The sequence below is a fragment of the Gobius niger genome (genome assembly GCF_951799975.1).
Source record: "Gobius niger genome assembly, chromosome: 12".
Lineage (NCBI taxonomy): Eukaryota > Metazoa > Chordata > Actinopteri > Gobiiformes > Gobiidae > Gobius > Gobius niger.
Window position 1 is genome coordinate 19,475,034 of NC_136863.1, and position 26,518 is coordinate 19,501,551.

Below are 26,518 nucleotides of genomic sequence, written 5' to 3' on the forward strand. Positions count from 1 at the left end.
AGGCATACGTGTTCACCCTCATCTTCAAGGCATACGCGTTCATCCTCAGGGCATACGCGTTCAACCTCATCTTCAAGGCATACAAGTTCAGCCTCATACTCTAGACCAGTGGTTCTCAACCTTTTGCCGCAACCCCCATGATAACAGGTAAAGGGGTTTGTGACCCCCCGCCCGGGTTTTACCGTGAAAAATAGGAACATTAGCCTACATAATTCTTAAAAAACAAAGAAATAAAATTCATCAAACTATAATCAAATAATGGTACTCTGGTAAAATAGCAAACACATGCTACAATAAAACATTAGATTATATGCTAATGAAAATATGTATATTTTATCTAAATGATCTGGCGACCCCCCAAATTTGTCTCGCGACCCCCAGGTTGAGAACCACTGCTCTAGACATAAGCATTCAACCTCACCCTCAAGGCATACGTGTTCATCCTCAAGACATACAGTACATGTTCACCCTCATGGCACACGGGTTCAGCCTCATCCTCAAGGTAAACGCGTTGATCCACATGGCATAGAAACAGACGGCATCTCGTCATAGAAGGGGGCGTGGCTTCGCCGAGGGGGAAAATAGAATCTTTAGAGAAACACAATTTTCCACTCTTTTTAGCCATTTTCTGGTGGAATATCAACTTATCACACATAAATAAAGTAAAGTGTAAATCGGGCCCATATGGATATTTTGTCGCAACAGATTGTTCAGTAGAAGTGAAAAAACGGCAGTTGTAGCAAGCGCTAGCTAACCATTAGCATTAGCCCGATGCTAACATGTAGCATCAAGTTAGCATTCTCCGTTATTCATGTCTTTATGGGCTGTTGAACCACTTTGCTCTTCTCCATGTCTTTGTATCATTATTTAGTAGAAAATTATATTCATAATTCAGCATTTGTTACAGTAGTTTTTGAATAATTTGAGAAAATTAACATTTTTTCAAAATTGTTTCCCCCCTTAACTGTTTTCAAAAATGACCATATATGGGCGATTCCAGAGATGCCGTCTGTATCTATACGGATGATAATATCTTACCATAGAGACACTCTATATCTTGTCTGTTGTGTAAATTGGCCACAAATGCATTCAAATCTGGCACAATAATATAACCAGTACGACCAGTTTGATTTACACTATGTTGATTACTTTTGTTGGCTATGAAATAAAGGTTTTAGGTTCAACACTTCCTGCAATGTGTCTTGTGGAAATTGTAAAACATGTAAACAAGTGTAAAATGTAATGAATAAGAGCTTTTGCATGAAGGGAGGAGTTGAAGCCTCTGTACAAGTAGATGCAGTGAAAGTGAGATGATGAAATTTTCCATATGAAACAATAAATGGGCCACACTTTGGAGCACATTCACAATGACTGAAAACCATGGAAACAAGGGTTAATCAAACATTTATCATGCGATTTCCATCCTATTACCATGTTATTGCTGCACTATAAAATACTGCTACAAAAGGGTTCAGAGTTTGAATGTTCGAAATGAAAGACAATCAGGAGAATAAAGAAGACATGGAATTAGTTGGTGTGAGAGAAGTGGGCAGGGTTAGATGAAGCCATGATGAATTTGAAAGTACAGCTACGCTAAAATAAAGCCCTTATTTAATTTGCCAGTGTGGACAGATTTCCCATCTAATTAACATGGTGTGCGGGTACACTTCTCTCTGCGGACACTTGTGATGACACGCCGCCCTGAAGACTTGGGCTAACTGCGTAGCCCTGTCTCAGAGAATAGTGGGATGTTGCCAGTCGCCATAAACCCGGAGGCACGATTTCATGGCATTTTTAGAAAATCAAGGTTAATTTAAATGGCATGTGAATAGGAGTTAAAGCCCGGTGCGTGGATGAGTGGTTGGCGTTGTGTGGAAGGAGCACTTTGCCTTTGATTAGAGCAGCCTTGGAGCTCAACGTGCACAGAAAGCTTTTTACTTCTCGTGTATTTGAACTTTTGTTGGAAATGGTTGATGAGTCATTCAAGGTCTTGCTTCTTTGCAGCCTTACAAGCTTCTATAATTAAAGGAAATGCTTCAAAAATGGTACAGGTCTGACTACAACAGCCCTGGTTTACTGATATTTAGATTGAAATCCTGGTTTAGTCTTATACTTAACCTCTTAACCCCCACCTGAATCAAGGTGAGATGAAAGATCCTCCAATCATCCCATTAACGCACGTATTACCCCCAGAGGGACTACAAAAAGGATTTATTAAGGTAAACAAGTTACTTAGTACTGCTTTAAATATATTGCACAGATTCATAGTTCGTCTATAGATTTATGGGTACTTGAAAAATGTACCTACAGATGCCAAATTGTATAAAAAATATCAGTGTTTTGATGGTTTTTCCAGAAGATTTGATCAATGTCTAATTTATAACCCAAATTATTGAGCATTGAACTCCCAAAAATTAAGGCCATGATTTTTTTCAGTAAAAAGACAAACATGTTTACACTTTTTTTTTTACACATAAAATGACAGAAATGTTGCTTTTCCCCCTCATGGTTATACATGCAGGAAAAGTTTTAAAGTTATATTTTTAAACTGATATTCTGCTTCTATGCATTATTGTTGGCTTATTTCAGTTTTGTTCAGTTTTTTGTCAGGTCCCAATCTTTCTCTGTAAAAGCTTTGAGTCACTGCTTTTAAAAGACATTTCAAAACTCAAGGCCTGTCACATATTTTCATAGTTCATATAATAATTATAATAAAAAAAAACTCACACAATCTCTGACCAGTGTCTCTCTTTTATTTACCATGCATAGTTTGGACAAGAGTGTAGTGAAACGGAATTGCATACAAAAGGATGAAACAAATTAAAGTATTGACATTCGATTTTTCTTATGGAGCGACAAATTATTCAGAAAACACTGCATTAAAAACCTTTACACCAAGGTCATAGCTGTTTAGAAAGTCCTTCAAGGTAAAAAACAATGGTGAGATGTGAATCGGGGGCAAAGTGCTGCAGAACATAAATACATAATAAAAACAATTGATCATCATAAGAGTGCAATTAACGATAGGTTTACAGCACTAAATCCTTCAATGTGTTGCTTATCCTCCATCAACTGAAAGAGCTTTTGACTTTTACAAAATTCTGTTAATATATTTCCCACCCTTTAGCTCCCTCTCAGGGACACATGACATCATCCACACCTCTGTGAGCTCAAAAACAGGATTTGAAAATGCCATTGGCCACAACCATCGGCTGTAGAGGGAATGACAATTTTTTAAAACGTGGAGAAGTTACTGACCTGCTAATTCCAGTTCATACTGAGTATATTAAGAAGCAATATCGCATGAAACCTTTGAAACAGAGTAGTGTGTCTGTTTACTCTCTTTATGCTGTTGCGATAAGAGCTCACTTTACAGACAAGTTGTGTTTATCATTGGTTGTTTATCTCCTCTGTGTTGAAATGTGGGTATTAGAAATCCTATGGGGCTTTCTAATACATAACATTTGCAGTCTCATGCAAGGCTTCAAAGTATTACAAATGAAATCTTAGCACTAAAAAGGAGATTGCTTGTGGAGCCACTCGGCTGCTGCAGTGCACACGGCAATCACTTCTAAGACTGTGTGCCACAATGTGGTACCTGCACTGTTTGTTACTGGGCTGAGTGAACAGGAAATTACAAACTTGTAAAAATGGCGACAAAGCTTCATGGAGCTTTTGAGGGATTTGTAGAATAATTATGTGCTACAGAGAACGCTTCACTTTTGCGTAATAAAAAGGCAGTAGTTGGTGTTATGGGTGTGAGTGAGAACAAAGAGCCAAATCACAGCTCATAATTAAAAAGCCACTGTGGCTCCACACAGCTGCACCGACCTTCATGTCCGGATACAATCACAAATAAAGATTTTTTATTTTTTTGTAGCATTTACAAGAATCCAAAAGGTGGTCAGGGAACACTTCAAACCCATGTTGCAGAGACAAGCACATTTCCCTGCATATGAGGCTGCAGCTTTACCACTAAGCCCTCCAGCAGCGTGGGCATGGAACACGTTTGTCTAGTGTACATAGTATGACAAGCAACAAACATATCAAAATTCATGACACGTATTATATAGCCAAACCAGCTGGTCGTGACAATCTGCCAGGACACTGACGTCCAGTGGAAGGGAATGTAGTTGTAATTTTTACTGATGTAGCCTGGTATTATACACTTTTTTGAAAAACTTGTGTCACTAATTCACAAGAGCGTAACAACTTTGTGAACTGTTTGTGCTTGGCTCAAAAGGCAGCTTGCATTAAAGCTCATGCCAAATCATACTATATTCTACAGGACAACACAAGAGAAGCCAATGTGTGGAAAATCGAGTGAATGAGTGGTTGGTTGGTCCCTTGGTTCAGATGTGTGCAGACCTGCATTGTTAATCTACCCTAAAGGTGCCTGTGACTGCATACAAAGCTCATCACCAGTCTGCATCGAGTCAATGAAAGTTGTCCATTACTCTGTAGCGCAATTGTACCGTACTTAGCACTTCCAATACTTTTTTCTTTTTAGAGTTTGGATTTTTGTAAATGCTTTGTGATATGGGGAATAGAGTGTGCAGCACAAGCAGGTCATCATACAGAGTCTGAGGCTGATGTCAAAGCAACAGCATCAGAGGAGCACAGGTTATCTGTGTGAGAGGTGTGGGAGGCCGCAGATCTGATCAAACGAAGAATAAAAACAAACAAAATACTAATGTGCTCAAGTTCAGCGTGATCCCAGTGATTACCGTAAGAAGATATTACATATCTACACTTATAAAACACTTCAACACCTACATCTGAACATTTCCTTCAACAGTAAGAAAACTATACAAATCAAATACAAATACTCTCAGACACTCGGTAGGTAGTTTTTGTTGACATGAAATCAGTGAGGACTAGAAGATAAATAGTTCACATTTTTCTCCCTAATTTTGAAAGAGACTTGTGTTTGAATGAAAGGCATTATTCTTCAGTAATTAGTAACATTGTGATATTCACGTTTTGTTTTGAGCTAAAACACTTTTGTAGTGAGGAAAAAGAGCCAGTGTTGAAACCAAAAGCATAATAGACTTCTTTTTCTTGGACATGATACACTATGCACATATATTCAAATCGTCAACAATAATCAAGTCTTATTCACGTGACAGAAATGATCCCTCCCTTCGGGCAAAGAACATCTAGAGCCTCATTAGATCTTTTTCAGTTAGAAATACCATTATCAGTCACAGCCAAATGATTATCAGAAAATGTGTTGACCCGACAAACAGCAGAACGTCCAATTCTAGCGTCCAATAATGCAACAGAAGGAGAGGTCTGGGAAGGGTCAATAAAACCCAGCTTTCACCAAGTGGTACACCTGCAGACTGTGTGTTGAAACTGAACTTTTCTGTTGTTTAGAATTGTGATACCATTGTAATGACTATGTATCACAAGAACAAGAAATACATTTTTCATTTAATTATACGTTTTCTTGTTGTTATGTATAACCTGAGTGTGCATATTCAGTTCTTTACTAAATAGTTTTGGTCCAGTTTTCTGGATTCAAAGTAAAACGAATGATGGAGCACCACTTGGTGAAAAGGGTTTAGCAGACAGCAGTAAAGAAAGACAGTGATCTAAGGGACAGCAGCACAACTGAATGTGCAGGTAGCATATATATGAGCTCTTAGTGTACTGCAAACTTTGACCCATAGGAGGAGCTATAGCAGTTTCTGCTTTGAGTAACACCACCTGCAGCTCTGCTCTGAAGCAGTCAGGTGTCAGGCTCATCCAGATGAGTAACAGTCAGTAATGTCACTCTTGACATGCCGGTCCAAAGCATTCAGCCACTCATGAAGGACTAGCACTCTGCGACAGAGAAAAGTGCAGAGAGGGGTCTGTACGGGACAAAAGGAGAGCTCTGCTCATTTAACATGTTCCGCACTGTGAGAAGAGCAATAGTATTTCTTATGAGCAATGAAAGTGGACAGGCTGCTGAACTTGATGTTGCACAGGCGACAGAAGCGAGTGTTTCCATTCTGGACAGGGGAGATGGCCTGGGTTTTGGGAGCAGCAACAGGACAAGAGGCCTCGTCTCCAGTGTGTGACTCCTTCTTCACCTCTGGGAGGGGGGACACAGTCAGAGAAGATGCTCTGGGAGGAGACAGTGGCTGAGGGGATCCAGAGGATCGGGATCCATCAGCAGAGGGTATACCGTTTAATAGAGGGGAGGCTGTCCCACCTGCTGACTGTCCGTTGATGCTGTCTTTGTGAATTCGAGTGAGCCGTGTCCCGCCTGAGGGCTCAGAGGGGTTATCATCCATGGGACTTTTGCAGGGGCTCATGTCTCTAGGCGATTTGACTTTCACCACTAGGCCATGGACACTTTTGAAGTGCTCCATAAGATCCCCAGTGAGTGGCCTGTTGGGGCAGTATGGGCAGGTCACTGGGGAACAGGAGCCAACCCCTTTAGTGGAGCTGGGAGAAGCAGCATCAGCAGGAGATATGGCAGAGGGGTAAGAACTAGGTGACGTGACTCCAGCCTGACTGACCCCGTCAGTGGGGGAGGCCTTAGCATTTACAAGATGCACGTCTGGCCGCTCCTGGGACCTGCTCTTCGGGGAGGTCGAGGCGGATCTCTTTAGTCTGTGGAGATGCTCCAGGGTCTGAGCCTGGAGAGAGGTGGCGGGACAGTAGTAGGTCTTATGAGCCAGATAGTTCTCGATACTGTTGAAGCTGATGCTGCAGGCAGTGCACTTGTGATAGTCTGAGAGGGGCAGAGCAGGAAGAAGACTGCTGCTGTGTCGGCTCACCTCTGTTCGACGGGGCCTTTTGCTGAGATCTATGGGGCCATCTCCTTCTGGACTGGATGCTTCTGTCCCATTAGGAGACATCTCCGGCTTAAGTGAGAGTCCCAGGACAGAGGGCGATGGGGCTGAGGCAGCAGCAGAGGCCGCTGCTGTGGCTGCAGCTGCTGCAGCGGCCAGGGCCTCAGTGCGGGCCATGTGGATCTCATACATCTTCTTCCTCTTGCGAGTGCGGATGGGTTGGGGCATGAAGGGCGTGGTGTTGGACTTGGCCATATGCACAGAGCGATGGTTGGAAGGGTCGTGACGGGACGCACAGTAAAAGCGTTTATGAACAGTATAGTTCTCATGGCGACTGAAGCGAATATTGCAAGCCACACAGAAGGTCTTGTTAAGATCATCCTCCTGGTCTTCCGCTGATCCACTGGCCGGGCTCTGGCTGCCCTCACTAGCTCTGCCTCCTCCTGCACCAACACTGCCCCCATCTACATCAGGAGAGGAGGCCGTTCCCTCTCTTCCCACTGTGGCTTCAGACTTTACCTCTACTTTCTGTCTAGTCTCTGCTCCGCTGCCTGCAGCAGAGTCAGAGTGTGTGGGAGAGGCGGAGGCTGCTCTGCTTGTGGCGCCCCCCTGTGGAGAAGTGGACGCTCCTGCAGAGGGAACACTGGCTGGAGCTGTGCTGGGTTCTGCTTGGTGCCGGCTGGAGCAGTATAGTCTTTTATGGACATAATAGTTATTGATGTTGTTGAAGGTGATGTCACACTGGAAGCAGGTAGCACCTTTGTGAGGGGGTGTTACAGATGCCGTGGGAGGGGTTGGTCCCGTGGGAAAAAATGCAGCAGGACTATTTGGAGGCAGGGCCTGGCCTTGCTTAATACGACAGTGAACCATCTCTGACATTTTGGCCAGAATCTCTGAGGCCTGAGGTAAAATGGCTGCCTCTGCGTTGAACATGTACTGGGGCAGAAACAGGGCTCCCCCTGGAAGGACTGACCCTGCACCTCCGACATGTGCAGGGCTCGAACCAGGAGTTGGACTTGTGGGCTCTGCTTTTACTGTGGTGGCTGGACTTTTAGGAGAACTGGAGGTCTGGCTGGATATGTTTGATAGTTCTGTCTGTTTTCTTTGTTCCCTAGATTCCTCAGTCAGCTTCACCCCTGACACCTCTGCCCCATCTTCTCTCACCTCCATGTGCAGGTCCTCTGCCTCCGAGTCTGACTGGGGCTCTTGTTTGATGTAAAGGCTGGAGGCTGATTCAGGAACTGGGGTTGAGGCAGCACTCCCATTGGCTCCAGGACTGGGGGAATCTGGTTTTGGGACACAGGCCAGGGCTTCCCTCTCTTTTGGAGACATGTGGGGCTGTGATTGGTCTGAAGAGGGAGCACTTTGTCGGGGCGTGGGGCTTCTCTCAGTGGGGACCCGCACTTCCAGATGGGAGCGGACATGCTGCTGGAGCTGGGCAGGGGAGTCCGAGTTATGTCCACACACCTGGCACTTCAGCACCACTCCCGAGTCTCCCGGACTGAGGCCTGAAAGAACAATGCATTTTCTGTGACCATCATGACACAAAACAACGTATACGCACATAATACAACACCATTTACCAATGGATAAAGGTAATTTAGGTAAGCCTGGTCCAGGGGAGTAGACCTCACTGCGGGACCCTGGCTGGCACACCATGTGGCTAGTAACAAGGTGGCTGTAGAGGATGTCTCTGGTGGTGGAGACAAAACCACATCCGAGGCAAACTCCATTGACTGTATCAGTGTGGACCTTTAGGTGGCGCTCACAGTTTGCTTTGGTGGTAAAGGCCGACAGACAGATGAGACAAACAAATGGACGTTCACCTGGAATCAAACACAGAGATGGTAGGTTGATAATAGGCTGTTCAGGGAGATGCATTGGATTTGACAATGTTAATATAGTATCGATCATAAATGGGTTCTTACCACTGTGTGTGCGCATATGGATTTCCAGAGAGCTGGCACTGGGACAGCTCTTGTTGCACTGTGGGAAGGGGCAGATGCGTTCGTTGGGGTAACACTCCTTCGGTTTGTCCTGTGGAGGAGAGGACGCAGCAGAGGGCTGTTTCTGCCGAGAGGCGCAGTAGTACATGAGGTGCGCCTGGAGGTTCCTCTCACTGCGATACCAGATCCCACAGTCTTTACAGGGAAAGATGTCCTCTGAGAACATAATACAAGCTAGTTACAACTCCAATCACCTATAACCTTTTTTTTCTTTGACAATTATGATATGAGGCAAACAACTCTCAGGATATACACGTACAAATATGATCCCAGCAGTTCAAAGTTGGTAAAAGTGAAAGCCTTGTATTATAAATCCTGCACTACCCTCTTGTGGTCAAAGAAATTATTACAACTAGCTAGATACATAATCTACTACAAAATGATCAGCAAACTCACTATTGACAACAGCAGTGGCTAGAATGGCTGCCATGCCAGCCTGCTGAGGGAGGAGCTGGATTTCCGAGTGCAGAGCTGCGGGGTACAGGGGCTCCTCCTTCACCACCGGCTGCTGCTTGTGAGTGACCAGACTCAGGGGTGGGGAAAGCTGCTCCTGTGGGTCCAGGGAAGAAATAGGACGTCCTGACAGCGAAGCCAGAAGATTCTCACCTGCCATGAGGTCTCGAGTCAGCTTACAGAACAACTCTTTCCCTGCACAGAACAAGTGTAGTAATAAGATCACATGCACTTGTTTGCTCATGTTTGCTTATTACGCAGAAAATACATTTTTACTCATTTAACAATCCCCCTGAGTCTTACCTTGGCAGTAGACAATGCAGTTGGCAGATGAGGCGTCTGCCGTTAAAGGGAGTTTGGTGATCCAACAGTTTTCATCTTCACAAATTAGAGCCACCCCAGAGACCTAGGCAAAACACAAACAAAGTTGGGATGTCACCGCATAGTTAAACTACAAAAGCCCTGTTTCTATGGTTTCACGTGATGTAAATTTAGGATACATTGCCATAGCACTTTACAACACAAACAACAAAACATAACAACAATACATATAATAATTGACCGTTTTTAAAATTATGTCCATAACCGGAAAGGCTGGGAAAAAAAAAAAATTGGCAATAGACTGTAGCTACCCCTTGGATAGAATAGAACAGTGCTTGTCTTTCAACAATATTCAACACAATATATAAATATATATATATGGATAGTCTTCCTGACACACAGATTACAATTGTTTTCTTTTTTAACATATCTTGCCAACATGCTAACAAATAAATGAAACTGAAGACAGAAGCATTGCTAATCGCCTGACCAGGTTGTCGATTAATCTGACCAGAAGCACTAAACTCAAAAAACAAGATATTTGTCATTTCAAGTGCATTATGTCAGAACCATATTTTAATTGCACACTGCTGCCCAGCGTGTGTCCAGTGGTCAGCCCTGATATAAAGGGACTGGCAGAGAGTGGAGGGTGATCAGAGCCCAGAGAGGAAATGAGAAAACGAGGGGAGCATGGGCCGAACAATGAAAGAGAAGAGAGCAGAAAGAAGGGATGAAAGGAGTCTTTGGAAAGAGAGAAGGGAGATCTGATGAGGGCCATTCACCCACGGCCATAATGAGATCCGCGAGGATACAGCACAAAGGCCTGGCTCCATCTGTGAAGGTATGAGACACAACCACGCTGACCCCCACACCACAGAGTTTACAAGAGAATCCAGAAACGACATCTATAAGTATTATAGTTTATCAGATAATCAAATGTTATCATAGTTGTGTTTGATACTGCAATAACCTTTCTTTATCAACAGGAAAAGCCTTGTGTAAAATGCAACTTTGGATTATGAATATGTTGCTGATCATGTGTAAAAAGTACAACTTACAATATATTTGGGGTTGGAACTGGTTGCATATTAGAGAAGTTGGCATGAATATATCACACATAATGAAGAAAAGGCACACAGGAACAATGTTGGACCTTATACTGTCTGTGGTTAGAACAGTCTGTGGGATGATCCATGCAAGCACAGTGGAAGTGTAGCGCAGCACAATGTCCACTAAGAGGCAGCATCTCATCAACAAGAGAATTTGAACTTCCCCACTGGGCAAGTACAACACCAAACATAGTACCAAAAAATAAAACAAATTTCTTCTCAAAATCTGAAATCAACCCAGATCATCCCGCTTCCACTTGAAATGAACAACGACGTGTGACGCATTTGAACAATTACACAGTGAAAGATGAGAGCTGTCATTCATGCGCCTGATACAGACTTGAAACACCTGCCAAGGATCCAGCCGGTTTGGCTTGAAGAGGAGGAGAAGAGAGGACAGTGAATGTGGTGGTGCGGAGATTTAGCCCGAGTGGATTGGATTTCATGGGGAACTTGCACTGATGTGGAGATACGGCTGCTTTTGTTTTAATTTGTAACTCGACGCTGGAGCCGTCTGAGCTGTAAGTACCGCTAATTTGTTTCAGACTAATTCATAAAGGCCGCAGCAGCTCTGGAATTCACCACGATAGGGCAATGGGAAAAGTCGCACTGCATAGGACAACGTACACACAACAAGATAGAATTAGGTCTATGTCAAACACTGGTGCAAGGCAAATTCAGATTTGTATTAACAAAAAGACAAAAGATCTAGTCTTTTCTTCACTAAAGATACACATTTTTGCTTAAAAATAATTTGATTTGGATCATGTTTAAGGTCGGTCTTTTTCTGTTGAGTCTTGGGATTTGGCAAATCTGAAAACAATAAGGGGCCAAACCACATTTAAGGTTTTAGTGTGAAAACAAACTACATCATTCTTAATTTATTTCTTAATAAATGGTTGATTCAGTTTGTCAAAAGATAAGGTTATCTTTCGAGTATGGAAACATCTCTCTTCTATAACAATATGACAAATGGTGACCCCTGAACAGAGCACTTATATTATTTACAATAAAGTTGAACTTGTAAAACTGTCCGTGCCACGATTGAAAGTTCCAGCTCCTCATATAAAGTGGCTGTTTTGTAAGCAGATAGTGAGGTCCGGATCTCACCTGTGACAGTGTGTAATTAAGCGGGCCAGAGGAGGACGCGGATGCCAGAGATGTGCCGCGGAGTTAAGGACACCCACGAGGACACCAAGCGCGGCTATCAAAACCCCCTTTCACTGCTGCCCTTGGTCTACCGCCAATCTCATCCACTCAACGGGCCAGCAGCAGGCAGGCAGTGCAGGAACGTGCCCAGACGCACAACCAGAGCACCGGCGACACATATGTATGGACCCACAATGAAGGCATTTCAGGAGATCAGCAGCTCTGAGGGAGGCCTCGTGCAGCCAGGCTTCAACAGGATTATTGATGCAGTGGACCACGTGTACACTATAATATTAATAGTTATTGCATTTAAATAAATTCAAAACAAGCAACAGATGATATTGAGCTTCGTTGTACATATAATCTCATTTGTTGTATAGTGTACATGCATTATTAGAAGTTTCATGTTATTTTGCCATACGCTGCTTCTCATTGTTCTGTTTACCACACATTTCTCTGAATAAAAATACTGCCCAGAGACAAAAAGACATGGTGACATATAGTATATATATACAAAAAACAACAACAACAACAACACCAAAACCATAAAACACCACACCACTAACCCCTTAGTTTATGGACTCCTGCCTCTACTTCCCAAAATGCAAACCAAGTCAAGATCCAATAACAATATACAGTTTGTGACGTTCACTGCTGCTTGTATTCACGGTGTGTCATTCCTCCATCTTGTCTGAGAGCTCCCACCAGCTTGAGAAGAGCGTGTGAGGCAGTCTAAACCCTGGTCCAGACCTGCTCCCCTCATGAATATTAAGCAGGCTGGCTTTAATCTGCCTGATCCCGCACTGCTGCTGTCCACGATAGCACATCTAATTATTTGGACTGATATTAGCCCCCCCCCACCACCACCACCAACCACCCCCGGTTCTCGCTCTCTCATTCTCCACAGTCTGAATGACCCACACAATGAAGTCTCAACAAACCTGGTAAAGAAAACTATAATTAAGACTGCCATTTAAAGCATCTTGAATTGAGTCCGACCACTATTTCAGGCCTGTTTGTTGAATTCCTTCACACAGCTCACACTTCCTTTTGCTATCAAAGGGGAAAAAGGAGAGCTTGTTATTCGGCCTATATGTTTTACTCATTTGTTGTTAAATATTTGTTTAACATGACCAAGCTAAGAAACACTAACCTGACAGAGAGATCTTTCCTTCAAACTCAATATACTTCTAGCACTGGGCAAATAAAGAAATTAAACCCTTTCCTGAAGATGATATTTTCATTGCAGTGGTCATTTATTATTTTTTTCCACCCCAGGACTGTATATATATTCCTACTACAGTAACACACACACACACACACAGATATAATGTACCTTCTGATGAGTCCTGGCTGCACCCCCACCTCCACCTCCAGCGCAGCCTGTGACACCCTCTCCTTATCAGGTCTGAAAACACCCTCCTCCTCGACTGATAAAACTTAAATGCAAATGATGCTGATTTCATTTCTTCATTTTCTTGCTGGAGATCGGCATAAGCTCCTCTACTCTATCTCCCTCACGTATAACTGCATGCTGATGATGAGGGCGGGAGATGGCGAAAGGGAAAAGAATTTACCCAAAGTGACCCCGCTCTAACCCCACTGGGAGCCCCATTAAGCATAAAAGTATAATATAAAACACATCGCCGTTCTTTTAGTGCCACACCCTGGTATCAGATGAAAGATAAACAGTTGGCGACAGCTGCTAACGGACTGAAGTCACTGGAGGACAGCGGAGTCAGCATGCAAATTGTCACTGCTACGTTAGCAAGAGGCAATGACGGGTTCTGCCTCGACTAGTTGGTATATTTCAAAGCAACACATGCAGAATTTGGCTCCATACAGAACATCAACAGTGTCAATTTTAAAACAAGATTATGGGCACATTAATAGAAATAGCCTATTTTGGAATTTAAAGTCCACTGGGTGCAAATTGGAAAACAATAAAGACAAGACAACGTGGATCAAAAGTCAGTGTACTCTGTGCCAATCCCCGGTGTTTGTCTACTATCAGGAGGGGCATGAGTAAAAATAATACCAACCAGGAGGCAGGTAACGCAGAAAGCGAAAAAGTCAAACTACACTATAGGGCAAGAAACCTCACCCACATTGCCTGCCTGAATCTTGGCGCCATGGCGACGTATAAACAGGCAACTACCTACCTCTCTCATGGTACAGCTGCGTTTTTTTGCCTTTTTCTGCTAACTGCATTTGTGGTTTCTGTGCTCCACATTGTTTTACTGGATGCTTTTGTACGTCTTTGCCGTGTTATTGTGGGGATCAGTGGATTTTTTTTAATGGTCCACTAATGGTCCTGAAGAAGCAGCTTTTTAATAATAAACAACTAGCTTATCATCTAAACCAGTGTTTTTCAACCTTTGTTGAGCCAAGGCACATTTTTTTCATTGAAATAATCACGAGGCACACCACCAGCAGAAAATGTTCTCATCAAAGTGTCTTGGCTGGGAACACTGTATAGTCTCACTAGCCACAATGCCTCAATACATCACCAATTCTCTTGTCTCAAAGAAATTAACTACCTGATATGGAAGAGTATAATATGGTTACTCTGCCGATCACTAGACAGCATAGACACTTGAAAACGGTACATTATTTGTGGATAATAATGCATTTGTCTTAAAAAAAATAACAACTAGGTGAGATTAGATAATTTCCCAAGGCACACCAGACAATATCTCACGGCACACTAGTGTGCCACGGCACAGTGGTTGAAAAACACTGATCTAAACCCATTTGAGACCCACCATTTCTACTTCTGAGACACTGAAGAGGCCCCAAGAGCCCCCACACCTGCAGCACTGTGGAGGCGTCACAAGAGGAGCTACATGAAACAAGGAGGGGACAAACGAGGAGGTATCCCGGCGAGATTCACAGCTAAGCCACACACGCCTTCTATTGATCTGGCTGATGGACGTTCACTGGAGAATAAAACAGATTAACTGCTAAGCTCTTCCCGGAAGATGGTGAAAGACATTTGGAGACAGTGGAGCGGAGGGAGCTGCGCAGGAGGAAGAGGAAGGAGGAGGTGGAGCTGACCAGTGGTGGTCCGAGGATGGCATCCCCAGACATTTTTAAGGAACAATAGTTTTGGTGTACTTAATCATGTATTTGCATTCTGTTGTGGGGCAATTGTATTTCTCAAAGTTCTTTGGGGCAAGAGGTTCAATGCAGGACAATGGTAAACAAGTAGCAAAGATATAGCTCTACTCCCACCGAAAGTGCACTCGCCTGTGTCCCTCTGCTGACCTTTTCAACAACAGCAATGCTCTGCACAGTTCTCATGCGATCACTCATCTCATCCTCCCATTCAGCCTCTACCTTTGTTTCCTCTTCCACAGACTATCAGATGATTTTTATTCTTCAAATTCCAATCCTTTTTTTTTTCCCAAGTTGGATTCAATAGACAGAACAGTGAAGTGGCGATTGTACATTGATGGCATTATTTCCGTCCGAGGTCTTCACTTTTGGCCTGCCAGCGCTCACCCCTCCTTCCTCAGCCTTTCAAAATCTCTTCTCTCCGTCTGCTGCTCCGTCTCTGGCTACAGGAAATGGGTTCTTTCCCGACGCAGGGGGTTCACTGTCCCAAACAAAGAGGTCACTGTGCGAATCCTCCAAAAATACAAAGAAGAAAAGGAAGGCCGATAAGATCAGAGCCTGTTCTCATCCGCCGGACCCATTGCAGCACACACAGAGGGCTACTACAGAGGGCAGCGCGCTCACGAGGTACAACTATCATCAGCGCAGGGGAAGACCAGGCCTTTCCCACATCTCAGCACTCACACCTGGACAGGCAGAGGAGCCGGCCCTGACAGTGTCCGGAAGACTCACACGTAACTTAAGTTGCATTGAGTAACACCATGAATTTCCTTTTGGCCTTTTCCTCTTTCAAATTCAAAAAAGGCCTACCTAATTGTTTTTGAAATTGTTGACAACCTTACATTTCCTTTTAATTACAAAGCATATATTATATCATTTGTAAATAATTAAATAGAACTATAAACATTTGAATGCATATCTATAAAAGGCATGGAGGCTATTATTAATATCTTGATCTGACCAAACAGTCTGACTTACTCCACCTTCATAAATTACCAATATCTCTCGCCTCGCTGACGTTGTGTCCCCTCATCAGTTTGATTCGGTCTAAGCCAGTGCGGCAGGTTGACGAGCTGAATGCAAATGATATGTAAAAATATAAAGTCGGGTGATACTTAAACCGGGGCTGTGATAACAGATGTGAATATGAGGCACTCTTGGAAAGCGCCTCGTGAACTGCTGCCGATCAGGCTCTCAGATAGGGCTCTACTCTCTGCACACCGCCCTGCCTCCGTACAGGCTGAAGCCTCACTGCCAACAGTGTGATGGAGATACCAGACTGATCAACACCACCCCTCGACTTCCCTCTCCCCCGCCGCTTCCATTGTTCCTCGTCTCTCTCAGATGGATTTCTGTCTATCAGTATTAATCTGTGGTGGCTGCTTCGTCTCTCTGCTTCTCTCACTGCTGGACAGGACTGACAGCTGACAGATGCACGGCTCCTGTCATAATCTGAACAAGTTCTACATATAGACGGTATGCAGGTTCTATTTCTATTAAATAGAAATAGAAATGAAGCCTCAAATGAATGGACAAATTAAATAATAACATAAGATGAAACCTCAAATGCATGGACACATTTAATAACACAAGGATAACATTGTAGACATAGCCACTCACTTTTCTTTTGCTATGTTATGACATCACAGGCACAAGCTCTATAGGAGGCGCTAGAGAGCTGGCCTCTAAAGAGCATGTAGATAGGATCAGACAGTCCAAGAGGGTCATGGCTGAGAGAGAGCCTTTACTTATATTGCGATGCTGAAAATACAGGCTGTGATCTCCATCAACCATATTTAAACAAGAACGCTATAACATCCAGGAGCAATTTTTTTAAATACATGTACACTGTTGTGTGCCACCGCCCACTTTACCATCCTGTGGAACGACAGTCGCCACATTCTGGCACTTGAGAAGAGATTTGGATGAATCTCGAAGCGTCGGCCGTCTAAATGAAGACAAATCCAGCTGTGTTGTTATATTGGACTCTAATTATTCACCAATATTGATAAATGATATACAGAGTTACTGTTGCTGCCAAAGATTTATAAACCTTTAGGCCTACTAATTTTCGCAGTATTTCGACATATTTACTGTTGAGCAGAAGCATGGGTGTATTTCGCAGAGGTACAGAGCCCACACACTGAGGTGCAGCCTCTTGTGCATGTTTCTGAGTCTTGTTTGCTCCTCTTCTCGGGGGCATCACTGAAGGTGTCATCACTCTCAGTGTAATCATCAATTTGTCATCTTCTGAAGGAGCAGCGTTTTAATTAACATTCTAATTTGATGGGCGGAGGAGACAGAAAAACACAGTTGATGAGGCCAGATAACATTTGGAGATGATGATCAGGATGTAAACAAACAGTTGATGAGCGAGAGCCAGTGATCACCTTGAGTCGTCCTTCCAGGAGACTGAAGAGAGTGAGGAGGTACAGGAGAGATAGAGAGAAGAGACACTACCCAAAAAGTGTTTGAAAAGCCGTGGGTGGCGCGCCTTATCGGCCCAGTTCTCCTGGAGAGATTATTGGGGGATTAGTGCGAACGCTTGTTTCTAAAACATGATGAAAAGACGTTCAGTGCGTGATAACGCTTTGAACTCCCCTTCTGCGCTCCTTCTAGGATCGTGCCTCCAGGCGGCTGTTCCACGAAACACTCCGGAGCGCTGGGATGCTGCTGCCGAGCAGGGACTATAACAGCCCAATGTGGAGACTTCACTGTGGACATGCAACAAGCTGAACATCTCTCTGCGCTCTTCAAAGACAGAAGTTCCAAAGCTTTGGTCCAATCACATGGCCTTTGACTATCAGTTAATTAAAGAGGATCCTATCAGGGCAGAGCAGATATAATATCTGATGTTTTTTTTGTATGATCCAATCACAACACAGCTGCCACCATCTGCCAGTGACACATCGTCCAAGTTTCTGAGATATAATGTCATAGCTGTTCATGAATGTCAAATATTAGGGGTTTGATGTTGTCTTTTATCTTGTGATATTCCCCCTTTGACACAAGTTTGACCTGTTTTTTTGGGCTGATCAGTTCTTCATTTAAAAGATAATGCAGACACTTATAAGAACGAAAACTGGAACAGAATTGTTTAGAAGACGCTCTAAACAGGGTAAACTTCAATTTGCTGTGAATATTTTGTTTATAGAAACATGCTCTGGTTGAGGGAAGGTTATCACTCGTCTGGATTTTATCTATCAAATCCATAATTTGACAGCCCCTCTGTACATTTTGAACCAATCATGTGCCCTTGAACTATTAGTTAATTAAAGTTGTATCCAATCAGACACAGCAGATATAATATCAGATGTGCTGACTGTGATCCAATCACACTGAGCCTGTGAGGTTACCATGGGAGGTTAGCGGAGGTAGACTGTTCACTCAAGCACAAAGCGTGAGGAATCCACCGCCGGCTGATCGGTGCATCAGTAAACACGATTACAGCCTGTTCTAAAGTCCAACACCCATATCACACAGAATATATTTAAATAGATAAATGGCTTGGTGCTGCTTTCTCAAGAGATGCAAATGGCAGGATTTCCATATGACACAGGCTGGTTAGCAAGCGGCTAATCAAACCGAGGAGATCTAAGCAGGAGAGCAGGCTGGGTCTCGTCTGCTGTTCCCAACACTGGCACCTATCAGTTTCAAAGCACTGTCCATATGTGCACTTAGTAACCACTGTTTTGTATTTCCCTGTATAGAGCAATTATCATCAGGAGATAGAAGATAAAACAGTACAGTTCTAGTATGTCAAAGAAGATAAACACAACCATCACTTTTCCTTCTTACAAAGTGACGCAGTTGCCAAATTATGTATCAACACATAGGAAATACACAACATTGCAGACCATACACAGCTTTTAATGTAATTGCTTGTATATTTCTCACAACTTGGACTATGCACGTGAGCTTCTGCACATGTGACCACCGTTTCCATCTGCCCGTGTTGCTGGGGTAGGCCTCGTATTTAACTGATAGCTTATCTGGGCGCGCCAAATAAGAAGTAAATTTACCGAGAGAGAAGTTGAAAGAGGCAGGGCAACGCTGGAGGGGGCAAAGCAAAGAGGGCCATGCCAATCTCACCCACAGAGGCAGGGGCATCGCCTGAGGCCTGTACAGCCCGAGCACAGATCACCACTGACTAAAACCAACGACAGGAGATAGAGGAACAGGCAGAAACTGGATTTAAAATGGAAAAGTAAAAGTGAGACGGCAATGAAATAAAATGGGTTTAGGAACTGTGGAATACCTAACGACAAACTATATAGACTGTGGACTATAAAGGCCTCAGAAAATAACCTACAAAGAAAATTAACGGTACAGTGGAGTATGTAAGATTTTTCTTTTCTAAAAAAAAACAATCAAGTAATAATAAAGCTGTTAAGTTAAAGCAACTGTATTCTGGAGGTTCTTAGCTTTGAAATGAGGCAATATCACACAGCTAAAGGCAACTCAGATTCAGTTGTAGTAGTTGTGCCTTTTTTAAACTACAAGAGCACATCCCACAAACATCACCTTTAAAGCAGAACTAAGTAACTTGTTTATCTTAATAAATCCTTTTCGTATTCCCTCTGGGGGTAACACAAGTGTTGATGGGATGATTGGGGGGTCTTTCATTCTTTCATCTCCCCCTGGAGTCTCTGTCCAGAAAACCACTTCGCTGCCTCTGGGTCGGAGGCACCAATACACACTAATAGAATCACGAAGAAGAAGCTAACAGGCTAACGGGCAAAGCTAACTGCAGGCTAGCGCCACTTTAGCAGGGTTTATAGCCAAGTTTGAAAAATAAATAAATAAAATCTCCATTGTGTAATTGAGTTGTGGCACAATGTACAATGTCTCTCTCTCCCTTTGTCTTTTCTGTCAGCGTAGTATTTACTCTCACAGACAAGTAATGAGTAAAAAAAAACGCATCATGCTACGACACCTGCAGTGGCGCTTATGGCCTCTAGGGGCATGAGTTACTTAGTTCTGCTTTAAGTAACTATTTTAATGACAATTTGATTCTGTATTTCTTCCATTACTATTGGGATGTATGAGGACAACCTTGACCCTTGCTGACCAGAGTGAGGGAGGGTCCCGTGGACAGAGGGGTGGAGGGAACTCGGAGTGACAGGGAGAGAAACACGGGAGGAATGTGATTAGACCCTATCAGCCATAGATAGAGAAGTCCGTCTCCACACTCCCCATCAGCCGATAGCACAGACCAGGGAGGGTCCAGCATGAAGGAAGAAGGAATAGGTATTAAATGAGTCACGATGAGATGCTTTCTATGAGGATATACGAAGATAGGTAGTGACGGGACACTAAAGGACTGCCGCGAGGGACAAAAGGTGACCGTGCACACAACACACACACACAAATGTCTTCTCAGTTTGACCCAACCTGACTGTCTGATAATAAAGCAAATCTTCGAAATGAGAGCCTATCAAGCAGGAATCAATCACTGGGGTTTGCTGTGCTGGAGGATGGCGCCATGTGGAGATAAAAGACGAGCGGACGTCTGGGGAGGGCCAGGGCAGAGGAGGGGAGAGGAGAGACAGGGAGAAACTGGATACACTTTACAAAGGTTCAGATGTGGACCGGGTCAACAGCTCAGCAAAACTACAGCGTACAATAACTATTATGGCTTTGGGGGGGAAAAAATAGAGAAAAGATTCAAATTACACATGTCCGGGTGCTTTCACGTCAAACACAAGATCCTTGAAACAGACGCCCTTTTGCAATTAAATGTGCCGTTCTGTGACCTACTGTTCAAAATGCAATTGAAATATTTTTGAATTAATAAAATACAATCTCCACTCTATGTATTTACCCGGGCTTGGGACTACCAAGTGGAATGTGGTTAGAAAATGCATTATTGTCTCCAGTCTAATGAGGTCTGTCCGTAGCCTGACTGCCTGCGCTGTGCCAGGAAGCCTCTCCCGACCGCACTATCATGTGATTAGATGGACGTACACACGATAGGGCCCTGTCCGCTCCCACACACTGTTCTCAAGAAGCGCAACACGAATGAAGACGTTCCCATCCGCAGACACATCATCAGATCAGCATTTTAGTCGGCAACCACCATTGGACTTGAGTAACCAAAAGGCCTCGACAAATGGCAGTCTCGAGATTCAAAGTGTGTAAAGAGGACCGGCATTACTGACACATAAAAGATCACACGTATGTTGCTTATTTCACCTAGAAAGAATGATACAAATAATTATCCTTCTAGCATAAATACCCCAAGTGATATTTTAAGGTTTGGGAAAACAGAAAAACATGACTCAAAAGGCTTCTGATTGCTTGAGAACATTATACATAAAGACGCAGCTGTGTTTGAGAATAGAACAACTATTAAAAATCTAATTTGGGCCCTACAGATTACATAAGCAAGTAAACAAAGGGGCTGAACAAAATATATCATTCTCATTTCAATTATTCTGACCTACAACCTGTACTAAGGTAATTTGTAGCTTTCAAAAAATATTTTCCAATCAGTAATGTTGACAGGTATCATCTTTTCCTAGTTCATGGTAGAAAAACAAGTCCTTATACTACCTTTAAAGGGGAATATTATTCAAAATGTACTTTATAAAGCTTTTTACTGTGTTACAATGTTGCTCTCACATCATAGGGGTGGGCCGAGACACGAGAACGAGATGAGATATTTTGTAATAATCAGCAAATTAACTTCTATCCTGCGTATTTACATCATGTCCAACTGTTTTGAGTAAAACGCTGTCAGGATAAAGGCGAATACTGGCATCTCACCTGTGCTTCCTGGTCCTCCTTGCCGCCCTCTGATTGGACTGTTCCGGGATAAGGCCCCCACACTGTGTCCTGACAGAGGTCGGTGCGAGTCAAAATGGTACAAACTCCACTCTCTTCTGTTATGTGCAGGTCCTCTGTGAGACAAGATACACAAGGGAGACATTAACAACCAAAAGAAATCGACTTTACACATGTTATCTTGAGGAAATTCAACTCACAACTCAGTTTACCCTTTAATTCACTGATTTAAAAAAAATACATTACAAGAAACAGGCCATACACTGACTTTACAGATGGCCTTAATTTGACCTCACCCCCACAGCCAACAGCAGGGGGTGCACTGCACACAAAACCTGCACTGTCCGGACTTTAAAGTTTTGCCCAGGAAAAGTTGTGCTTGTGTACTTTCCCACTTCCTCGCAGTGATAAGTGCAGACGGATGACAATGACAGCTGTGGTGTGAGTCTGCAGCAGGACAGATAGAGCTGGATCACCACAGGGCCACAGAGAGACCAATCCATCTATACAACGCTTCACACAAGTCGGGCCACGCATGACAGAAAGGGACCGCAATACAACATGATAGCACCCAAAAGTTACGCAGACATGCCCATTTAGCAGAGTAATACTGTTAATTATGAGTAGTGTGTGATTTTTTGGTATTTGTAATGCCTGTGCACCTCCATCAACAGCCATCTGCAGTACAAGTAAAAATAGCAATTTTACAAGAGTCCTGCACGCAGTATCATTTAGTATTGAAATTCTTCGACAGTTCTGGTTCTCCTTGTTGCGTCCATATGACAAGTCTGATCGGACCGGGGCACAGATCCTTCCTCCTCCCTCTTCTGCCCCCTCTGCCTCCTCGCTGCTGTCCATGGCACAGGCGGCTGTTCCAGGGGGTCGGTCTAAAGTGGCGGGCCCGATAAGAGTGTTTGTCTAACACTCTCCATGTCAAAACACTCATCTATCTTCTCTGTATCTATCCCCACCAGAGAACAACGGACAGACGCTGATAAAATGGCTTTCCCACAACTGCTGCTGCCGGGGTGGGGGTTATGAACGGGAGGAGAAGGGGGGGGGGAGCAGTTTGAAGAGGACGTGCCGTACAGACAAGCCCATGATGATTTATAAAACATGGCTTTGATAGTAGAGCGAGAAAGTTTCTTTGTTGAGGGAAGTTTTTCCTGTGCAGAAGTCAAACCACACTTTTATCTAGCACTTCATGCTCCAGCGACAAGACTCAAAATGTCACCAAATCCTAACAAGTACTGCACATTTAAAAGGATTACTCTTTGCACAACACAAAATAATGTACAAGGAGCACCCTTTACCGCTGTGCTACATTGTACCAACATTATTTCTGTTTTTTCATGGTTTGTATTGTCTTTACATTCCAAGTCATTTCATAAGATGTCTTTCTTGTGTTTTTTTTAATATAAAACATGTCAGGTGTTGCTCTAAAAAGAAAAAGGTTTTCATGATAGATGCTCTTCCAGGGGCAAGCATCTCTTTAACCCTTTGGGGCTTCCACTACTGACAAAGACATACACAGAATCCAAATCTGAAATGTGTCCATGTGATGTATAGTGAGAGTAGTGTAAAATGACAAGTATCATTGAACAGTGCAGTGCTTCTGGCCAGGTTTGAGTTACTGTAAAAGTCTCCGGCCCGAGTCCACAGTGATCATGACACAGCGCCAGACGCAACAGGAGCTGAGCCGGGCCTCGGGGCTCAGGTGGAGATCAGAGTTTGATCAAATGACCCAGGCTTAAGGTGGGTCTCCATTTCACCTTCTGGTTTGTACCAATGGTGAGGCTACAACCGCTTTTGGTGCAAACCCAATACCTCCATTTATTTGCCTTGTCTTGTTGCACAACATGTACAAGATGTTAAAATGGTACTAAGGCAGCACAGTTTCACACCAGGAGAGCTAGGACTTCGACACACAACGCAGAGGCACGAACAGTCTTCCTTGTAAATGCGCAGCAGCCTCAACCATCAGGCCATTTTACTATTTCATTATCAATTAAAGCAAATGTCAATCAGGAGTTTTGGCTCGTACCCCAGTTCATATGATCCTGTGAGGCCTGAGTTTTGCCATTGTGACCTGCCCTATCACCTCACTCTATCGCAGTCCGATCTGCCGCGCTGCCATTGGCTGACCCAGGTCACATGATCGTCTTATCTGACTGACCGGCTCCACTGACCCTCATTGTGAAACTGAGCTGGTGTTTGACCCCATAAGCAACAAGACATTCACCCAAAACAACTCGACACAAGCATCCGTTCCGGTATAAACCCAGCATGTGTTTTAAGTAGGGGTGTAGCCGTTCAGCCATCTCACGGTTCGGTGCATCACGGTGCAAGTGCGATATTATAAATTGGTCTTGGAAATAAAATTGCCTAAATGTTCATTAATAGGCAGTAGTTATAATTTCAGAATAACATTGGCAATGCTTTCTTATTTTTCAAAGCTGCTTTATGATACTGTAAAATCCATCCCTAGGCTCACACTGCAAAACAAAATAGAAAACAAAATAGTATAAAAAAGAAAAAAAGCAATGCAGTGTAGTGTAGGCCACTCGCTAAATGTTAAGTTTTCTGTTTTGCACATGTTCATTGCTGTTTTTAACGAGCCCGTACTGGCACTTCCTCTGCAAGTGAAGTTTCCAACGGATAAATAAAGTGAATTTGATTTGATTAGTCAACACACAAAGACCACTGTATGCCATGAGTACTTATTACAGCGTTGATACAGCTAAAGTTAGTAACTTGGCGCTATAATCTCAGTACTTCATTACTTTAGGCTTATGAAGTGGTGTGAAATTACTGAACAGCAGCATCACTTACTATCAGGGCTAAGTTCTGCTCATAGCACCGGTGGATTGAAGCTATCGCTGCTGCTGCTGCTGCGTTAATGAGTGTTTGTGGTAATCCCAACAGGTTAACAGTGTTCAGTGGGATAACAGACACGCAACACGCCTAATCCTGTTAATTACCCTCCTGCCCAGCGTGGACCTCCGTAATGACCTTATCGAAATGGCCGCACTGTTGAAGATACACCCTCAGAGCCCTCACAGCTCCTTTTGGATCCGGCTGGACATCCCATTCCCCCCCCCCCAAAAAAAAACAGCAGTATTTTTGGATAGGCCTGTTATCAATATGTAGCAGGCTGGGCTCACTGTATGCGCACTGCGGTTCACTTCGACGCACGCTTCCACATAGACACACACAAAGGCTTAGCGATACAGACGCTTCGGCAGCCACTGGGGCGTCCAGGCCTCTTTGACGAGACGACACAATAAAACAATCAGCCTTCATTAATGAACGACTAACGCAATTAACGCCGCTGCAGAGAGGGAGGGAGCCTCACACATAGTTACTGCAGCAGTACAGTGTTTATGAGGCGGCACATTTTTTACTTAAACTGCCCTCAATGTGGTTGGCTGTTTATTCAACATTTCACATTTTAGAATAACCTCTTTTTGACAGGTATCTGAATGTAAAAGACAGAATATATCATTAGCAACCCAATATAACTCAGTATATAGTGCATTGATTTTTTTGACTGTGGAAATTCTGAATATAGTGGCTTCTTCAGGGCAAACATGGTGAAGAAAACCACACTTGCAACTTTCCCTGCACCGGGTCAGAGGCGCAATAGAGTTTGGGAATGTGATGTCATATTGCTGAGCATCATGGGATTAGCAGCAATTATAAACAAAGTACTGTTACTGTTCACATCAAAACACTTGGACACCACAGTGAGCTAGATGTATTTACCGTTAATGACTCAGCAGCTAACAGAGTTGTTCCAACCCTTTTCCCCTCCACTTTTTATACTGTTTTTAGCTAATGTTTGTGGAAATGTATGCTAACAGCTGCAGACAAGTCGGATCTCCATGGTAACTCTGGGTTTTCCCGAACTCTATATACACACTAGAATAGAAAAGAATCACGAAGAAGAAGCTAACAGGCTAACGGGCAAAGCTAACTGTGGGCTAGCGCCACTTTAGAAGTGTTTACAGCCATGTTTGAGTGAAAATCCATAACCTTACGATAAAACAATTATTACCATCGTGTAAGTGTTTGTCATTTCTCTTCAGTATTTACTCTCACGGAGTAAAAAAAAAACGCAACATGCTACGACACCTGCAGTGGCACTTATGGCCTCTAGGGGCATGAGTTACTTAATTCTGCTTTAATTGAAAGCAGAGTCTCACATTTCTTTCATTCTTCCAAAAATCAAATCTTTTACACCTTTGGTTTACAATTTTTGCTTAAACTTTTCCAAAACATTTCTCAGTGACTAGAGGTGCCCACAAACTGTATACTGCTGCAAAATGGCAAACAAAAAACTCGTGTTGATTCAAGTGAGAGCTGTTGCATTGTGCATAAAGTCAATATTTTCTTAGGGATAAAGGTATATCCCTTAAGCCTTACAGTTAATGTAAATTCACAGTGAAGTGTGTTGAGTGCATAAATTAAGTCCACGGATAGAGCCTGAAGAGCAGTTGCCGATTGGATATCAATGAGGAGCAGTAGGAAACGCGCACAGGTGTAATCCAACACTGTCTCGGCTCTATCTGGCCTAATTGATTTTAAAAAGACTATTGTTGAAATCAAATGAGCACATCACGGCGCGGCTATTGATTTTTTGACACCGTACAACAGGAAATCTTTATCTGCCGCCAACTCCGACCCCGCTCTAATAGGTGGGGTTTAACCTCCGCTGAATGACAAATCCAACACCTCCCTGTTCCCTTCTGTATCGCAGTCCACACGGAGAACACGGGGAACAATGCGG

The 26,518-nt window shown here is 43.4% G+C and overlaps 1 protein-coding gene across 1 annotated transcript in view; it reads right to left on the bottom strand.

The window, feature by feature from the left end:
• Nucleotides 1-2,791: 2,791 nt before the first annotated feature.
• Nucleotides 2,792-26,518, bottom strand: part of zfpm1 (zinc finger protein, FOG family member 1) — a 74,531-nt gene continuing 50,804 nt past the window's right edge. The window contains exons 4-9 of the mRNA XM_079567185.1: nucleotides 21,712-21,845; nucleotides 9,551-9,653; nucleotides 9,191-9,442; nucleotides 8,717-8,950; nucleotides 8,372-8,614; nucleotides 2,792-8,296 (exon numbers count right to left, since the gene is read on the bottom strand). Of these exons, the coding sequence (XP_079423311.1) occupies nucleotides 5,886-8,296; nucleotides 8,372-8,614; nucleotides 8,717-8,950; nucleotides 9,191-9,442; nucleotides 9,551-9,653; nucleotides 21,712-21,845 (3,377 nt within the window). The 3' untranslated portion in view covers nucleotides 2,792-5,885. The remainder of the gene's footprint in view (nucleotides 8,297-8,371; nucleotides 8,615-8,716; nucleotides 8,951-9,190; nucleotides 9,443-9,550; nucleotides 9,654-21,711; nucleotides 21,846-26,518) is intronic.